General features: G+C 42.2%; 1 protein-coding gene across 3 annotated transcripts in view; it reads left to right on the top strand.

Annotated features, from left to right (window-relative positions):
• The window catches only part of LOC117968252 (gamma-aminobutyric acid type B receptor subunit 1-like), a 65,818-nt gene that overhangs the window by 1,859 nt on the left and 44,816 nt on the right, over window positions 1-19,143 (top strand). For 2 of the 3 annotated variants that reach the window (XM_059010882.1, XM_059010880.1), the window contains exons 2-4: window positions 17,636-17,737; window positions 18,333-18,419; window positions 18,915-19,118. In XM_059010882.1, the coding sequence (XP_058866865.1) occupies window positions 18,341-18,419; window positions 18,915-19,118 (283 nt within the window). In that variant the 5' untranslated portion in view covers window positions 17,636-17,737; window positions 18,333-18,340. Of the gene's footprint in view, window positions 1-12,887; window positions 13,048-17,635; window positions 17,738-18,332; window positions 18,420-18,914; window positions 19,119-19,143 lie in introns of all 3 variants that reach the window. The other variant, XM_059010881.1, reaches the window with a different exon arrangement.

Genomic DNA, 19,143 nt, shown 5'->3' with positions numbered 1-19,143 from the left:
TTAAGACTTATATATTGTGATGTGTTTCAGTGTACCTCCCCCTGCTATAAAAGTGAGTACATTTATTGCATATACAACCTCAAAGAGGACAAACACGATGGTCACAAGATTTTTCTCTTCATTTTTTTTTTCTTCTTGGATTCAGACCAAGCTAAAAGTGGACTTGTGTCTGTCTGAAGCAGTCTGTGTTTGGATGTCTGTGTTTGTGTGTTTGTGTGATTGGATGTCTGTGGGTGTGAGTCTCAATGTTTGTGTGTGTGTTTTGTGACAGTTTGTGTATCAGTGTGCATTCCTGTGTGTGATAGTGTGTGTGTGTGTCAGTGTGCATGTTCCTGTGTGTGTCAGTGTGTGTGGTTCTGACAGTTTGTGTTTCAGTGTGCATGTTCCTGTGTGTGCGTCAGTGTGTTACAGTGTGTGTTTGTGACTGTTTGTGTGCATGTTCCTGAGTGTATGCGTCAGTGTGTGTTACAGTGTGTGTGTGTGTGTCAGTTTCATGTTGATACTCGCTGTATATCTTCAATGTAAATCTCAAACCTCTTGGTACTTGCTGTGTACAGTTCAATTGTGCTGAGGATGCAGGAAAAAACTAGAAAACACTCCCTACCCCCTCAGTAGAGACACACATCCGGAATTAAACAGACTTTCAAAGACCTGGAATCAACTCCAATCTTCTAAAAGGAAAAATAAATAAAAATATCTCCCAGGGTTATTACTCTGTTTTATACCCAACAAGCACAGCACTGCTTTAGGAAAAGAGTCCAGAACTTTTAAAGGAATGCTTGGGTACACTTTAAACCAATTCCAGTAGAGTATTCCTCAGTGTCAAGGATACAGTAAAAGTCAGCCTCAGTCTTATTACATAGCAAATTCACCTTTTCCAGGTTTTACTACAAGCTTGATTAGCCCCAGTGTATATCTAACTGCTATGCAATGGGAGTCTTGATTCCAACCCTCAAATGTATTTAGAGTGATTGGCATTGCAAAATGTTCATTTCCACAAGTAAGTATACTGATTGGCTGATTTAAAAAAATTAAATAAAACATGCCTAAAATCTAGTAAACCTAGCGAAAGGAATATTAACCAAATTAATTTTCTGCCTGGGCAAATACAAGAACCGCTCTGTAGTATTTACAGTGTGACAGTGTGGACTGGAGCAAGGGAGGGGCAGGACTCTGTGACAGTGTAGAGGAAATTCAGTGTTGTAATCTAATACCCCGCTTCCATGGCCTGCCACTCCCGGCTATTGCGGCAGCAAAAACAGGGTGTTTCCACGGCTCGCCCGAGCGGCTGAACGGCTCTCTGCTCAGGTTTTGTATCGCATACTCCATGCAGCCAAACTGGCTGCAAAGGAAGCGAGTATAGAGAAGAAACCAACAGGGAAATCACTACCGTTGTGGCTGATAGGTAAAGCACGCGTATGATATTTTCTTTATTGTTTTTCTTTCCACTTTATTTTATTCAGCAAAAGTAGAGCACGTTGTTAAATTGCACACGGTTCATTGCACTTCGCCACACAAGACAAAAGTCTGAAGTTGTATTCATGATAAATACAATGACAGGTCTGTTCTTAACCTGATTCCTTTTTATTTGTAATGAAACTGCCAGTTTCTTTAACCCTAGGATGCAGCCCTGGGTCAAAGAGCCCCACCTTGGTTCTGCAGTGCAATCATTTCATTATAGATACATATGTTGCCACGACCCTACTCTGTAGGATAGTTAAAAAAAATGTTTTGGTATAGGAGAAAAGGTTACATTCTTATCACTGCCCTAATTGTCCCGTTATCAGGTCCAGCAGACCCTAATTCCTTTATTGTTGTCTTGCTTGTCTTGACTATAATTTCCACCTCTGCTTTCCTTGTCATTAAACACTATGACTCTTTCGGCACATGCTGCTCGTTTATTAGTGTTTGTCAGTAAGCTTTGGATGTTGAATTTGTGTCAGAATTCTGTGCTAGTGAGGACAGTGATTTATCTGAGTCTTCTGAAGAGGAACCGGAAGATAACGCCCTGCGGACCTTTCAAACCAGCCGCAGTGGCACGTACTGGAACGAAAATCTTCCACCTCAAGGCAAAACACTAAGAAACAACACAGTGAGGAACCCACCGGGTCCTGCACCTGGAACAACAACAGTATTACCCAAAGATACCTGGGATCTGTTTGTACAAACCTTGAAGGATGAAGAACAGCAGAAAGCAAGAAGAGAGCATGAAAGGATACATCTAAAAAAACAAGCTTCTGGCTTTTCTGGGCCTTTCCCTTTTAGTGGGATATGAACAAAACTGGGACGTTTCCACTCGGGAGCTCTCTCCACTCTCAAACCCAATGTATCGAGCCACAATCTCTGTTGAAAGATTTGAAGATATTAGCTGTTTTCTGAGGTTTGGCAACAAGAGGACAAGAGACTTCTGTCTGCAAATGGACCACATGGTAGCTTTCAGATTCAAATGGGATCATTGCCATGTGATGCACGAAATTCCTTTGCTCTAGATGGGATACTCTGCAATGGAAAACAGCTCGGTGAAGAAGCCCACAGGAATCTGGGATCAAACATCGTACTGCAGTTGTGCAGTCAATTGAGAAACACCAGTCGCAACATAACAGCAGATCATTTTTTCACAAGCATGCCCCTTGCTGAAGCACTGCTCGAGAAAGGACTGACACTTGTGGGGTATCTCCGCCAAACTGAGCCAGACATCCCTGCTGTGGTGAAGGCTTCTAAGAGTCGAGTTTACAGTACTAAAATCAGCAAGGCTGTAATTTTACTGAGCACAATGCATGAAGAGAGGCAGCATAAGAAAAGTATTAAGCATTACAGCGTGAGAAAAGGTGGCTCTGACCTGATGGACAGATGGTTCATACATATTCCTGCAAGCAACAATCCAGAAGGTGGCCAAAGGTCCTGCAGTACAACGTTCTGGATGTAGCTAGCCTGAAAACTACATGCTGTACATATCACAGCATCCAGAATACAGAGAAGGGCTGACACACAAGCAACGCTTATTATACAAGAACTTGTAAGGGAAATGGTCACACCACATATGAAAAGCAGGTTGGAAGAAGTCTCCGGCTTCCTAGAACCGTCATCACCTAAATGGTGCAGCAATACAAAAAAACACAGCACATAGCCAAGAGCAGGGTCAACCGAAGAAGAAAATATGTCAGTATTGCCCTTTGATGAAGGACCATGAAAACTCCATGACATGCATCAAATGTGAACGCCATGTGTGTAAGGAGCACAGCCACATTGTGTGTGTCAACTACCTGCGGTGAAGAATGCTTCATGGGTCGCTTGGTCTCTTTATTACACAGCAATAAGAGAGGAATATATAATGCACACCATTACAGAGCTTAGAGCATTTGTATTGTTATAAATACGTTTGTATTGTGTTTTTTTTTTTCTTGTTGTACTTCGTTCATAAATCCCTTTGGTATACATTATTCTGGATTTTGCATGACCTTCTACGAGACATTTAACATCTTATTAAATAAAGGGATCAATAAGTTTTTTTGAGCAAATGTACATTATTTCATGTACGGGTCCAAGACCTGACTACTGGAACAGCATAGAGTATTTGGGGGTTGCATCCAAGGGTTAAAACAAACAATAATACAATCCCACAATCCCCCAGTGACCGTTGACACACGGCAATAATTTCCGAGATTGTTGTTTTCGGCAGCTGAAGCCTGTAGCGCCAGACAGTAGAAACGAGGCAGTAAGGAGGTCAACTGGACAGATTAATGTTGTATCAGTGATAAGGCAGGCTTGTACTGTAAAAGACAGGATAAGGCAAAATGGGCAGATTCACTTCTGTTAGTTTGTATCAGAGATAATGCAGTAGGATTAGACCTTAAGGGAAGAGGGTTAACTGGAAAGAGTCACTTTATTAGTTTCTATTTGTGAGAAAACAGTAGCCTTAAGTCATAGGGAAATTGGACAGATTGCATTTGATTAGTGACAGCAGTCTTGTGGTGTAAGAGACAGGGAAGGGGAGTCAACTGGATAGATTCACCTCTGCTAGTTTGGTGAGAAGAAAGACATTAGTTTATACTGTAAGAGACAGGGATAGGGGTTTGACTGGACAGATTCTCTTCTATTAGTTTATGCTAGTGAGAAGGCAGCAGTTTAGTACTGTAAGAGGCAGTTAAAGGGGGTTGACCGGATAGATTGAATTAATATTAGCAGGTGTGTGGATTCTCCTGTACTGGCTAAGCTGGTAACTCTGCTGCACTGAGAGACAAGGAAGCTGGTTATGAGCACAGCCCTGTCTCGCATCTCCACGCTGGGCTCATCTCTCTTGTTGTTTTCCTATCCTGTGTCTCGGGGAGAGGAAATGTTGTCATTTAATTCAGCTCAATGTCAGCTTGCTGGGAGGCAGCCATCCATATTCATACTCGCCCACGCCCCTTCTCCATCTTCCTGCCTTCACCTCGCTGCCTTGTGGTCGATCATTTTCAGATTATCAGGTCAAAATGATCTTTAATCGACTCCCTTTACTTGTGACTTTCCCCCAGGTTGCCAGTTCTTTCTCTTCTCTTCTGGTTCTGTTTTTCTCTTGTCTGCATTTTAAAATGCAGTTTTCCCCCCATACTTTTTTTTCCACAGTTATACCATGCATTCCCAATATGTTATCATGTTTTTAATATGCTTTACCTTACCTCTCTGTGCAACACGAAGCTTACCTATGCTATTGATTCTTGTGATGCTGGGTAGCTGCTCGACTAGTGAAGAGGTTGTAACTCGTTCAAAATGCAGAGGAAATAATTTTGACTGTATGGCTCACCTGATAAAAGCGTGTCTGCGTGGTGTGCAGGGTGAGTCATACAGTCAGGGGAGCGCAGGTTCACATCCTGGCTGTGCGAAGGCGATGGTCTTCGCTGGGGATTCTGAAGGTTAAGCAGGCAAAACCGACAGGGACTGTTTCTCCTCATCGTGCCACAGCAGACCCTGACGGCCAGGGGCCTAGTAAGCTCAAAAGCAGACATCTGCAGGGCTGGCCTTTGTCCAGAGGCCGGTAGCTCGCTGACATCTGCTCTCGAGTTCCTGGGTGTAGAAGAGGAAGCTGGCTTGGTTGTGGGATCGGAGGACGCCCACTGAGCCTTCAGTTCTCTTGAGCTGTGTGGGGAATTGCGTGGGAAAAAAAAAATGGAAATTCTAAATTGGGGAGAAACTTGGGACTACAATAGCTGGGCATTGTAAATTTAATTTAAAAAAATTAAAATAATAATTCTGTACCAAAAGGGTTGATCATGTCAGATCTGATTTATTGTGACTGCATTGGCTTCCTGTTAGCTTCCGTATCACTTTTAAAATGATGTTGTTGACCTATTTATCAGAACTGCTTCATCCTTATAACCCTGGCCTTGATCTATAAATTCAGGGCTGCTGCTTCCCCAGTGTCTAGGTACGGTATGTCACGCTAGGCAGGGTAATTTTTCCCACTTCGCTGTGCCTCTCTGGAATGCTTTGTCAAGGATCATCAGAAATGCTGATTCCTTTCCAAAGTTTAAGTCATGGCTGAAAGCCTATTTGTTCTCGCAGTCCTTTTGGAGTGTGATTACATTTTATGTTTTTTTGCGTGTTTATTTTACTTTATTATTTTATTGTTCGGTCATATTTTACAGGCATTTCTTTCTTTTTTCTATTGTTGAAGCGCTGCTTTGAGATGGCTTTGCCATTGATTGGTTGCTTGGTTGGTTGATTGCTTTCACTGTGCTTCATTGCACTTTGCTATGCTTTTACTCTAGGGAACTTTTTTAGAAGAGCCCCGTCACCCTCCCCCAACTTCCTCTTTCTCTTCTTCTCCCTTTCCCATCATTTTTGCCCCCTTTTTTCTTTATCCAGTCTCCCCCTCTCCTGTTTCCCTTCCTCTCCTGTCTCCCTCCCTCTCTCACACTCCCTCTTTCTTCCTCCCTCTCTCTCTATCCCACTCTCCCCTCCTACTTCTCATCACTCTCTCCCTCCCTCCCCCTCCTCCGCCTGTCTTCTGAAACCCTGTGATTTACAGCACAGTGTTTATCATCGGCCCGTGCTATCAAGCCAGGTTTATGATGTGCTGATGATGGTCCAGCCTCCGTCTGTGATAATGAGTCTGGGACACTGCCTGGATTTACAGCTGCCCAGCACACTCTAATGGGTGACTAATTGCTTGTAACGTTGCTCTATTGCTACTTCCTAGCTGATATTGTTTCAGCAGTAACATTATCACTAATGCGCTAAAACAAAAGACACCAAGTGATCTTCAATAGGAAGCAATTGCAGCACTACAATGGTTCTCTTTATACAAAGGAGCAATGATAGCACACAAGTATAGGGCAGCTACAATGGGATGCAGCTGGTAGAATGGGATCACTACGCTAACTATACCCAAGAGATGGCAATTCACACTAACAGTGGCAATTCAATACAATCGTTCTGAATTGTCCAATAGTTGTCCAATCATTTTTCTCATTTACTTTTTTTATAATGCAATCATTCTGAGTGGTTCTTATTGCAATTATTATTATTAATTTTACTATCAGTTCAGGGGCTGCTCTTCAGTTCTAGTTGCCTGCCATAGACATACTGTAGGCTAGATCAGCCAAAGTGTCTTTATATAAGCAAGCATCAGCACCATCTGGTGCATAGAACTGTATTGCCAGGAACTTGTTCCAAAGTGGCAGATCACTAGATGGCGCTGGCTCTTTAGCATGGCCCTGGTGTGGGACATGTTCTCCTGGTATACCCTGGACCCCTTGATTACTCTGGAAGGCCGAATGAATAGTTTACTTAAGCATCAGATCAAGTCCACTCAGCAATCCTGAACCCTGATGGCGATGTCTGCTTTCAAGACAACAATAAACCCATCCACCGTGCCAGATTTGTGAATGGCTTGAGGAGCACTTCTTCCATGGCCACACCAATGATGTCAATGCAGTTGAACATGTTTGGGAGGCACTTGGACAGTCCATTCTTTCCAGCCCACCTCTCTGCATCAGTTGTGTGAAATAGTAATGCAGCGATGGAAGTAAGACTCCCCTTGCATAACACTTTGATCCATTTATTAAGACACACCTGAGCTTGTTACCTAGACACGGAGGCTAATCAAGCTCATAGTATTATTATTATTATTATTATTATTATTTATTTCTTAGCAGACGCCCTTATCCAGGGCGACTTACAATTGTTACAAGATATCACATTATACATTATTTCCATTATACAGATATCACATTATTTTACATACAATTACCCATTTATATAGTTGGGTTTTTACTGGAGCAATCTAGGTAAAGTACCTTGCTCAAGGGTACAACAGCAGTGTCCCCCACTGGGGATTGAACCGACAACCCTCCGGTCAAGAGTCCAGAGCCCTAACCACTACTCCACACCTGCAATAGGAGTTTTGTTTCCATGCCTGCAGTGACTCAGTGGACTTGAGATACCTTCCAACTCCTTGTGGAGTCTATGCCAAGACATTATGTCATGTACGTAGATGCATATATACGTCACACCTCACGTTTTTACATGTATGAAACTTGCCCCACCCCAGTTTATGTATGTGGCCTAATGCATGCTGTAGTGGATATTTTCAGTAGCAATTTCCATTAGTGTATTTCTTAGTAATCCTGGTTCAATTTAAAATCACATTTCCAGGTGTTTTAAATGGCAGTCTAGTGCTTTTGATAGCTGGGGATTTTTGACATTTTGTTGCTTGTTGCTGTCCTCAAAATGACTGACAGTGTTGTGTTTCAATTTAAATGTCAAAGAAATAGGCTTGGTGCCACAAACAGAGAGACAGCGGGCAAATTCTCTAGCAGGACCTTTTACCATTCTCTGTTCTTATAAACGTTTACCAGTTTTCCAAGCTTTTCCTGTGGATATACTCTTTATTCACCATAATTTCCGTGCTTTGCCCTGTTTTTTTTTTAACATGCTTTATTTACATTAATTATGACTTTCTCTAGTTAGTAGCTTCCATTGTACAAATTTACCTCGATAAACAGGCACAGTGATTTTGCAGTTTTCCAATGTTTTTCCAATGGTTCTACTGAGTCTTTAACATAGTTTACCATGGTTTGCCATGTTTTTTAGAATGCTTTGTCATACCTCTCTGGGCTTTACAAAGGTTGCACATACTTTACCATGCTTTATTACACTTTGCTGTACTTTTAATAAGGGAACATTTTATAAGAGTTCCTCTCTCTTTCTGTTTCTTTGTTTGTTGGATTAAAAAAAGCCCTACCACTGTTGTCTCCTACTATAGAGGTGAGACTGAATTCAAGTCCCCCAGCATCACTTTTATGGACACATCAGTTGTCTACAGGAAAAGAGAGGAGCAAAGCATTGCTCTAGCGATGGTGGGCTGCTCCTATAGAGCTTTAGATGACTGTCATAAACACAAATATAGCCAATAATGCAAATTTTATTGTCTTTCAGTACAGTACATAATCAAGACTAAAGAAATAATTGATCTAACCCTGGATTAGAGTTCAGGATTGTGGCAGACAGTGTTTTCTAATTCAAGTTCAGTGGTTAGCATTCAGTGAATGACCATGACAGCCCACAATGCAAAGCTCTGGGAGTATTGTTTGTGTGGAAATGGGTGGGTCTTGTCTGTTGAAGGTGTCTATGGAGCTGTAGAGTTATGGATTGTGGTGGCCGTGGAAGATGCCTGAAGTCTCTCTGTCCTGCTTCTCAAACCGTTCTCAATTCTGGCACGGTGGATGGGTTCTTTATCTTCTTGAAAGTCGATATCAGGGTTCAGCATTGTTCCACAACAAAGCTTAAGAACGAGAACATTTATGAACAAGAGAAGACCATTCGGTCCATCAGTGCTTGTCCGGTTCCTAGTAACTGATTGATCTCAAGACTTTTTCAAGTTCGGTCTTAAAGGATCCCAGTGATTCAGCATCAACAACATGACTGTGTAACCCATTCCATCCCCTCACCACTCTCTGTGGGAAGAAGTGTCTCCTACCCTTTGTCCTAAGTCTATCTCCACTTCCACCTGTGTCCTCTGGTCCTGGTTTCTGTGCTGCGCTTACAGTATTGGCTCAGGTTTGGCTACTCCTGTTAAAGACTTCAATCAAGTCCCAGCTAATTCGTCATTGTTACAGGCTAAATGAAACTTCCAGAGTTATACAGGAGAAAAGGCCATAGGCCAGGGCGATGCCAAATCCAATGGTCCTAATAAAGTGGCCAGCATAATTTTACTTGAAGGAAGTCATGTGTGATAAAAGTGGTGTCACGGTTTCTTTGTTTCCTCTCTTGAATGGGTTTTTGTAGTTTAGGTAATACCTGGACCGCATTCTTGTGTGTTCTGTCTTGTTCGTATGGCTTTCAAATCTACGCTGTGTGTTTGGAATGCTTAAACCAACCATCTTCCTGTAGCGATTCATCGCTAAGTGACCTCGGCTACATTCAATTAACCCCAACTAAGACTGCAGATGGTCCCTAATTAAAAGTCTTACGGCTCTTTATAAACAGCAATTAGCGGTTTGCAAATATTTAACGAGACTGGGTGGGGAGAGGGGGAGAAGGATTGGATACAACACCAGCCTTTTATAATATCAGATTCTCTTGTTAACTGGTTCACTGGTGGGAGTCTTATTTTGTGGCTTAACCCATAATGATTCACTCAACGCAACCGTTAGTCAGTTTAATACAAATGCCTTATTAAACATCAATATCAGCATGCAAATCAAAAAAGGCATTCATGCGAGTAATTACCTGCAGTCTTTCTTCCTCTGGTCTAACAAAAGAGCTCTATACTATACCTATCCTGTGGTAATTCTTTCTTTTGTAACAGTTTTCCAGTATAACTTGGTACCCTTTCGGCACTCACAATTCATGTGGTTCTTTACTCCATTAAAGCTGTGGTATCCCTTTGGTCCTTCTTATAACATGCTCACAATTCATGCATTTGACACACACACACACACACACACACACACACACACACACATCCTGCTAATAAGAAATATTACTACAGTAGATTACAACACAGAGTACCAGATACTGACAACCTCCATATATCATACCCAGATACGAAATGTGTCCTTATCAGTAATTGTCCACCAGCTAGACAAAGGAAAGCAAACTATAAAATAAAATATTCGAAGAACACTCTCTCTTAACACTCTCTCGCAATTTGAAAAGAGCATTTTATTAAATAACGAGCATGTCACTGACGCACATCCCTCGACACGGCTGGAAATGAGAGCTAACGTTACGACGGAAAAGTTAATGACCGTGACATATATCAAATAGTATAATAAGAAATGGCAATTAGTAGTTTAATAATAATTGGATAAGCGGTATATGTCGTTAGGTAAGCAAATGAGGTGTTAGTGTCATAGGCTATTAAATGGACTGATTTATGTGGAATAACTTCTTCTCAAGATGACAATGTAAGTGGGACATACAGACGGACCGATGTACCGACAGAGAGACTCTTCTGTGGATGCCTACAATCTGATACTGCTAATATGTTAAACTAAATAATATTCATAACAAGTTTCATCACAATCGAATAGGTGGTTTGCCAGATATTATTATTATTTATTTCTTAGCTGACACCCTCATCCAGGGCGACTTACAATTGTTACAAGATAACACATTATTTTTACATACAGTTGCCCATTTATACAGTTGGGTTTTTTACTGGAGCAATCTAGGTAAAGTACCTTGCTCAAGGGTACAGCAGCAGTGTCCCCCACCTGGGATTGAACCCACGACCCTCCAGTCAAGAGTCCAGAGCCCTAACCACTACTCCACACTGCTGCCCATATATGGATTTTTGGTTCATATATTGTAGATATATTGAAAAATGTAAGCGTGACGTACGGTCAATTGAAGGAGTGGCATCTCCACCCTTTGAATTTAATAGAGAGGCAAGGACTGGTCATGAATTGTTGCTTCAAAGATGAAAAGTTGTGTTTCCTAATGCTGTGCCCCATTTGGGATTAAATCATACATGTCACACTTGACATTTTTCCATCTGTCTAGAGAACGGCTTATCCAATTGTCATGAAACTTGCTATTAACATTATTTAGCTTAGGCTATTGAGGGTGTCTCATTCTGTCCATATATCCGTCCATCTGTATGTCAAACTTCCATTTTTCCGTCTATTTGGGGAACCGCACGTCCGACTGTCATGAACGTTGATAGCAACATTATAGAGAATGTTGGATTCTGGGGATTTAAGGGGGTGTCTGTATTTCACAGTTTTGTGCATTAACGTGGAGACTCGCTTCTCAAATTGCTATTAAACACTCCACTGTCAATTCTGTACATACTGTTGATATAAGTCATGGTCATATATGACATTTTCATCATAGTGAGAGCTCTGATTTTAACTGACTGGACTCCCTCCAGGGCCACAATGTCCCTTTGGTAATGTGGTGTCCAGAACTGAGCACCGGATTCTAGGTGAGGGTCACATAGTACAACCTCAGCAGAACCTCCTTTGATTTGTCCTCTACACTTTTGACTGTATTCCCAGGCATTCTGTTTGGCTTTTTTTTTTTTTTTTTTTTACTAAGATCTTGAGCAGTAGTGGTGTCAGGCCTGGCCAGGGCTATGAAAGAGGCAGGCATTTTTTTTTTTTTTTAATGTTATTTTATTTTGAAAAATCTCTGTTTTGCCCGGAGACTCCCTTAAGTGCTTCTGAAAAGCGTTGGAGAATCTCATTAAAATTACATGGAGCTGTGAGTTACTGAAGCACTTACAGGGAGAGGGGAGAGGGGAGAGGGGAGAGGGGAGAGGGGAGGATAAAAAGGCAGAAATTACCCCATTTTCAGTTCAATTTTCTTATCTCCTATTGTCTTGCCTCTTAACAAAACTAGCAACAGTATTGCTGACTTCCTGTTACAAGAGCGCTACCCAAGATTAAAATAAATTTTCCTAACTCTTATTAGCACTTGTAACGTTATCACTGCCCTGTCCTTTAAAGGAGTGCTAACCAAGCCTTTAAAATCAGTTTTCAATAGCAACACTATCCCCAACCCCTTTAAAGGAGTGCTACCCCACCTTTTCTTTCCTCGCCCCTGTCTGGATGTTTAGCATGTTTAATAAAGTCATCAGCATATCTGTCCCGTTGTGACTGTGAGCAAGCCTGAGCAAGGTAGAATATCTGGAAGGAGACCAGTGTAGAAATGAGCACTTTGGGAGTACACTGGCATGTTCCACCGTACATATTTAACAGAATCACTCTGTCAGGAGAATGTAAGTGACTGGTGACCACTTCCAGTGGACACATAGCGGTGATTTTTTAAATTTTTTTACTTGCTTCATTACAGAAATGCCACCTTGTTGGGTGGCGCACAATTGGCCAAGCGCTACCCGGGCTGGGAGGGGTTAGGTCCACTGGGGAGTCCTTGGCTGACCGCACACCAGCGACCCTTGTGGCTAGCCGGGCGCCTGCAGACCTGCCTGTACGCAATTCAGAACTGTGTGGTCATCCAACACTGTAAGTTCTGAGATGGCTGCACAGCGGGCTTGCAGAGTGAAAAAAAGGTGACGGCGCTCGTTTCGGAAGGATATTTTGGATCAAGTTAGTTTTGCTTGCAATACTAGATGGCACTGGCTCTTAGTTCTATAAAGACACTTTGGCTGATCTATCCTACATTACATGATTCTATGGGAGGAAACTAGAACTCAAAGCCTACTCCTGAACTCACAGTCAAAGATTTTAAAATATTAAAAAAACACGTATTCAAGGTAAGGGGATGCCTGTTACACTGCATTTATGAACCTGGCAGCCGGTTTAGTTTGCTTTCAGTAAATGATTGAACACACACTGCATAGAGCTGCATGATTCATTTATGTCAGAGACAACTGCTGTTGCTGCTGCTGCTGCAGTCATTTACAATAGGACCTCGTTTGTTTTACATCTCATCCGAAGGACGGAGCACAAGGAGGTTGAGTGACTTGCTCAGGGTCACACAAACTGAGTCCGTGGCTGAGCTGGGATTGAACTGTGAACCTGCTGGTAACAAGCCCGCCCCTTCAGCACCAGTTATCCTGTTGTTAAGCCACCAGCTTCCCCCAGCTGCTTTCATCCAGTAAGTCATGGACACGGAAACTTCCTTTATGCTAATGCAGTGCCAGATTACATGTTATGTAGTATGCGTTACTCTCTGAACTGCAAGCGGCTGAGATGCATGGAACTGTTTTGTCAGCTCTGGTCATTTGAAGCTGCGGAAAGATAAGTCAGTAGCCACGCTTTCCATTTGAGAGTGAGGAGAGCTTGCTGCTCCAAACCACTGGGTCGCAACATTACACAGAACAGAGCTGCTGTAGACAACCGGACACTAGTTACATTATCAGTGCATTGGGACCAGCGAGGAGAGAGAGAGAGAGAGAGAGAGAGAGAGAGAGAGAGAGAGAGAGAGAGAGAGAGAGAGAGAGAGAGAGAGAGAGAGAGAGAGAGAGAGAGAGAGAGAGAGAGAGAGAGAGAGAGAAAATCTTTTGGGGGGGGGCAGGTATAATGTTGCTCATGCTAATAAGAGGTAAGAAAATAGATTTCAGAATCTTAGAACAGTTTTTAAAGGGGCACAGGCTAGTGTTTCTAGTGCTAATAGAATCAGGAAACTGTATTTGACTGAAGCTAAGTTTAATAGTCCTTTAAAGGGGGGGGGAGGGTGTTGCTTGTGCTAGTAAGAGGTAAGAATTCAAAATTAATTGATTTCAGAATCTTAGAACTGTGATAATGTTGCTGACGTCAATAACGGGTAAGAAATCTGGTTGCAGAATGTTGGTTTAATAAGAAGGAATGAAATGCATTTTCTAAATTTTGGTCAGCACTTTAAAGGTCAGTCGAAGAGAATGTTGCCTGTGCAACATACAAGGTTAGAAAACGTGTTTTAAATCCTCGGCTAGCACTGCTGTAAGGCTATCAAGTGGCAGACCATGTTTTCCTAATCTTCACTGGAACGCTTTGCTGTTCCAATAGGCTGCTTGCTAACCTTTCTGAATGCTCTGCTGCTGTTTCTATAAAAACATGTTTTGGAAACAGAGAGAGAGAGAGAGACAGAAAAGAATGCCTGAGGGGAATTCGAAGAGAGAGAGGGAGGGGGAGAGAGAGAGAGAAAAAAGAGAGTGAACAAGGGAGAGGAGGAAAGGGAGCATGAGTGGGTATTAAGGAGATGGAATTGGTGGTGAGGGAGATGGGGGAATAGAGGGGGGATTAAGAAGAAGATAAGGAAGGGGAGATAAAAAAGGGGGTGGGGGTAGGGAGAGTGGTGAAGGAAAAGGGTGGTCAGAAAGACACACAGATACTTTTGGGAGACAGACAGATGGACAGAGTGACACTGGGATATGTAACATACTACAGACAGACAGACAGACGATATTGAAGGATGCTGGCCGCTGTGTGTGTCTTGTGTTGGTATAAGATTGGCTGTCAGCAGAGTGAGTGAGACAGAGAAAGGCAGAGGGAGAGGGAGAGAGGGGGTGATTGGTTGCTAGGAAACAGCATTAGACAGAGTTGTCTGCTTTCATTATCATCCCAGGGTGATTATAGTACTGAGCCGAGAGAGAGAGAACACGTGTGTGTGTGTGTGTGTGCATGAGAGAGAGAGAGAGAGAGAGAGAGAGAGAGAGACTATGGGTGTGTGTGTGAGACTGTTTGTGTGTGTGCATGTGTGTGTTTGTGAGAGAGACTGTGTGTGTGTGTGTGTGTGTGTGAGAGAGAGAGAGAGAGAGAGAGAGAGACCCTAAAAAGAAACTACAGCCTAGCAGAGTATCTCTCCACTGTCAGAGATACGAAGCAGAGACAGATCCTGACCAAGTACAGGCTCAGTGATCACAGCCTGGCCATAGAGACAGGCAGACACAGGCAGACCTGGCTGCCCAAAGAAGATCGGCTCTGTGGTCACTGCGAGACAGGAGAGGTGGAAACTGAGATGCACTTTCTCCTACACTGTATAAAATACAGCCATATCAGAGAGTCATTCTTCATTAAAATACAACAAAAATATCCTGTTTTCAGACAAATGGCAGACTCACAGAAACTTGCTGTCCTCCTAGGGGAGGGACACACAGCTCCACTGGCTGCCAAATATGTAGCCACCTGCCACAACCTGAGGGGCACCCAGTGACACGGCACAATTTAACAATTTAATAGTTTCAATATTATTATTTCAATATTTATTTCAATTTCTGTATTATTATTATTTATCTTCTATTTTATTTATTATTATTGTGTTACCATGGTTCCTTGTTTGTACATACTATATATATATATATATATATATATATATATATATATATATATATATATATATATATATATGCATCTGTTCGTAATATGTATGTAATTGCTTTGGCAACACTCTGGAAAATAAGTCATGCCAATAAAGCACTTTGAATTGAAAAAAAATTGAATTGAAAAATTGACTGTGTGTGTGAGAGAGAGACTGTGTGTGTGTGTGTGTGTGTGTGTGAGAGAGAGAGAGAGAGAGACTGTGTGTGTGTGTGTGAGAGAGAGACTGTGTGTGTGTGTGTGTGTGTGTGTGCGTGTGTGTGAGAGACTGTGTGTGTTTGTGAGAATATACCTTCCGAATGAGGCCATGGCATTATAATGCATAAGCAGATCTTTATGACATGACATTATTGTATTTGTTTATTTAGCGTTATTGTGACTATACCCAGGCCCCTGTGGAGTTTAGAACACTAAATCTAAACACATTCTCGATCATATCACGACAATCAATTACTTTCCACCCCTAAACACATATTTATTGTGGTTTATAGGAACAGTCAGATTTTAAACATCCTTTCTGTTAGTTATAGCCTCAGTGCTTCTCTCTTGTGGATATTTAGTGGTACAACACTCACTGCAAAGGGCAAAGCCAGCTCTAAAGGAGGTCTCAAATCCTACACAATACTCGAAGCGCAGCACAGAAACCAGGACTAGAGAGCACTGTTGGAAATGGAGACAGACTGAGGACAGAGGGTAGGAGACACTTCTTTACACAGAGTGGTGAGGTGAATGAAAGGGCTACCTAGCCGTGTTGTTGATTCTGATTCACTGGGATCCTTTAAGACCCGACTTGACAAAGCTCAGAGATCAATCAGCTACTAAGAAGCGGTCAAGCACTGATGGGGGCCGACCGTGCCTTGGCTTGAATGTATAAAACAAGCAGAAACCATGAAGGAATTGTACGCTATAGTGTCAAACTGAAAATGTGTATAGGATACTGTGGCTTTAAGTGATATTTTAAGTATTGCCTTCAGGCTAGCTATGCACATCACTGCCGTTCTGTCTGTTTGTCTCAGAGCAAGGCAACTTGTGTGATAGCCGCATGAATCTGGAGGTACTGCTACATCCATCTGTCCGTCTGTCTGTTTGTTTGAGAGTAAAGTGGGTTTTTAAAACTCTACCGTGATATTCCATTGTAAAGCATGTAGGTGTGTGTGTGTAACTCTCCCAGCTATAGCGAACATTTCTCAGATTTCCATATATCTGGCATGAAACCTGGTATTAACATTATTTAGCATAAGCTATTGAGAATCTAGGGATGTATTGAGATATATGTTATTATGTTGACATATCTCTGGAGAATCGCTTATCAAATTGCGATTGAAACATTTCATTACTAATTCCTATTGTATGCGATTCTGTACATGCTGTTGATAAATGTCGTGCTCAGAATGATTTTAAAAAAATCAGGTAAAGGAACAGTATGGAAAAAACTAGGAAAATGCAATTGGAAACTGCTTTAAATATTCGGAAACGTAGATGGCCAGCGCTCTTATTAATATTAATCAGAGGAAACGGCGCTGTCGTCTGTGTGTCCGAATCAATTTCTCCGCAGTGGAAAGAGCAATTTCTCTCTCAGCAGAGTTGCATTGAGCATGCAGGGCTTGGCTAATGAATCACTAACCTGATTATCTTACTGTTTTCACAAAGCCTGTTTGACAAGCTACGTTTGAAATCGGTTTAAATGGCCTGCTGTGGAAAATCACTTTGTTTTTCTAACCAAATTTGCTCCTGATCAAACATGTAAAAAAGTGTGTGTATAATAAGGCTATAATTCCATGGAGGGTTTCTGGTGACAACAGGAGAGCACAGGCAAACCACTGGTGCAATTGCAGCCCTTTCTATACAGGTTTGCTGCTTTATATTTCCCAATATTACAGCTTTCCTATATTTTTCCCATGATTATTCTATGCATTTAACATAGTTTATCGTGTTTCGCCATCGATATGCTTTACCATACCTCTCTGGGGTTTACACTGATTTCACTGTGCTTTATTACACTTTGCTATGCTTTTACAATGATTCTCTAAGCTTTACAAGTAGGGCTGTATTTTGTTTAGATATAGATATTTCATCATTAAACATAATATTTATTAACGCAGAAGAGCATTGTCAATGTATCATTTTCTTCAGTGTTACTATATTATACAACACATGTTCCTAAATATTGAAATGCTTACCTGAAAAATAGTAAATGCTAAATTGTAGAATATTTTTAGTTTTTTTATGTCCACCTTTATCAAACACAATAAAAACATGAATCAATGTAAAAATAACAACAGACACACTTTAGAATTGTAAATACTGTTTGTTTGTTTCCTTTCCTTTTGGGATTGGAATGGGATTTCTGGAGGCTGTTTTGTAAAATTTATTTCTGATTTCTCCAGGTTGGTTCTTGCTGGTTGGAAATGCAACGCGTGGTTTTGCAATAAAGGACGGAGGAGAGAGGAATCAATCCCTAAAGCACTGAAGCATCGCTGGAATTTGATGTAAGAATGCTATCTCCCATGGTCGTTGATAGATGAAATGGGAGCCGTATCAGTCCAGAGATGACAGACAAAGAGAAAAACCTTTCACTGAACTGACTCAACAATAATCAATCACAAGCTTTCAAGACCTCAGAGGTCTCTTCTTCAGGTGAAAGTAGAAAAGAGAGATTGATGGTTACATTCAAAGGTAACAAAAATAACCCATTTTGAATCCCAAGAATTCTAATACTGTAAGGAGAAATGCTGAATAGAAGGCATCTCCTCTTTGTCTGTGTAAGAAAAGGAGATATACACAGCACAAGAAATGGGAAACAGCATTCTAAAGCAGTTAGTGAAATCTCGAATGTGTCTCCCATAACTATGAATCACTCAATAGTGCTGAATTCAGAAATGCTAACAGAAAATAAATTCAATGACTCTTGTAGGTATTGGTGTCATTGACTATCTCAGAGACCAGATTTAACCTGTAGCTTAACTCTGAGTACCTTAAAACAGTTTGAGATATCTGTAACCGATTCCTCCGCATCAGGTAAACAATGCAATGTATTGGCAAATCCGTTCATCGGGGAATAACCTCTTTTGCCTGTGTTTGCAGAGGGGAAGATGGGCGTCACAATGCTTCTGGCTCTCTTACTCACCCTCCAAACCACTGGAGCCACACTGAGGAACATGTCTACTACAGGTACTGACTCTGTCTGTCTGTCTGTCTGTCTCTGTCTGGCTGTCACAAATTTCTATTGATCTATGCCTTTAATGAATCTCTTTCTCTCTCATTTCCCCCTTCTCTACCCCTGCTATTGCAACCCCCCCATCATCCTCACACCCTATTGACTTCTCTCTCTCCCCTTCCCTCTCGCTCCCTCCCCTCCTTCTCTTCCCACTCACTCCTTTCCACTTCCTCCTCCTCATCTCCATTCCCCCTGGCCCTCACATCCTCTTCCCCTCTCCCTCTGCCTAATCCCACCTCTCTTTCCCTCTCTCCTCCTCCCATCATTTGCCCTCTGCACCTCTCCCCCTCCATCTCTCCATCCAATCCCCCCTGCTCTTCCTCCTCCCTCTCCTCCAAAAATCCTCTCTCTCCTTTTGCCTCCCCTACCCCTGGCCCTCGAATCCTCTTTTTTCCCCCTCCCTCCCCCCTCTCTTCCCTCCCGCTGGTCCTCACCTCCCTCTGTCCCAGGCTGTCACATCATCAAGCCCCCTCGTGATGGAGGGATTCGGTACCGAGGTCTGTCTCAGGAGCAGATTCGGAGGGTGCAGATCCTGCCGGTGGATTATGAGATCGAGTATATCTGCCGGGGGGAGCGGATCATCTCCGGGCCCAAAGTTCGCAAGTGTCTGGAGAACGGGAGCTGGACTGACATGAGCAAGGAGAGCCGCTGCCGTGAGTACAGTCTGCCTCACACAAA

The sequence above is a fragment of the Acipenser ruthenus genome, chromosome 41, assembly GCF_902713425.1.
Source record: "Acipenser ruthenus chromosome 41, fAciRut3.2 maternal haplotype, whole genome shotgun sequence".
Taxonomy (NCBI): Eukaryota; Metazoa; Chordata; class Actinopteri; order Acipenseriformes; family Acipenseridae; genus Acipenser; species Acipenser ruthenus.
Note: the sequence above shows the minus strand (reverse complement) of the source record. Positions and strands in the feature narration are given on the sequence as shown.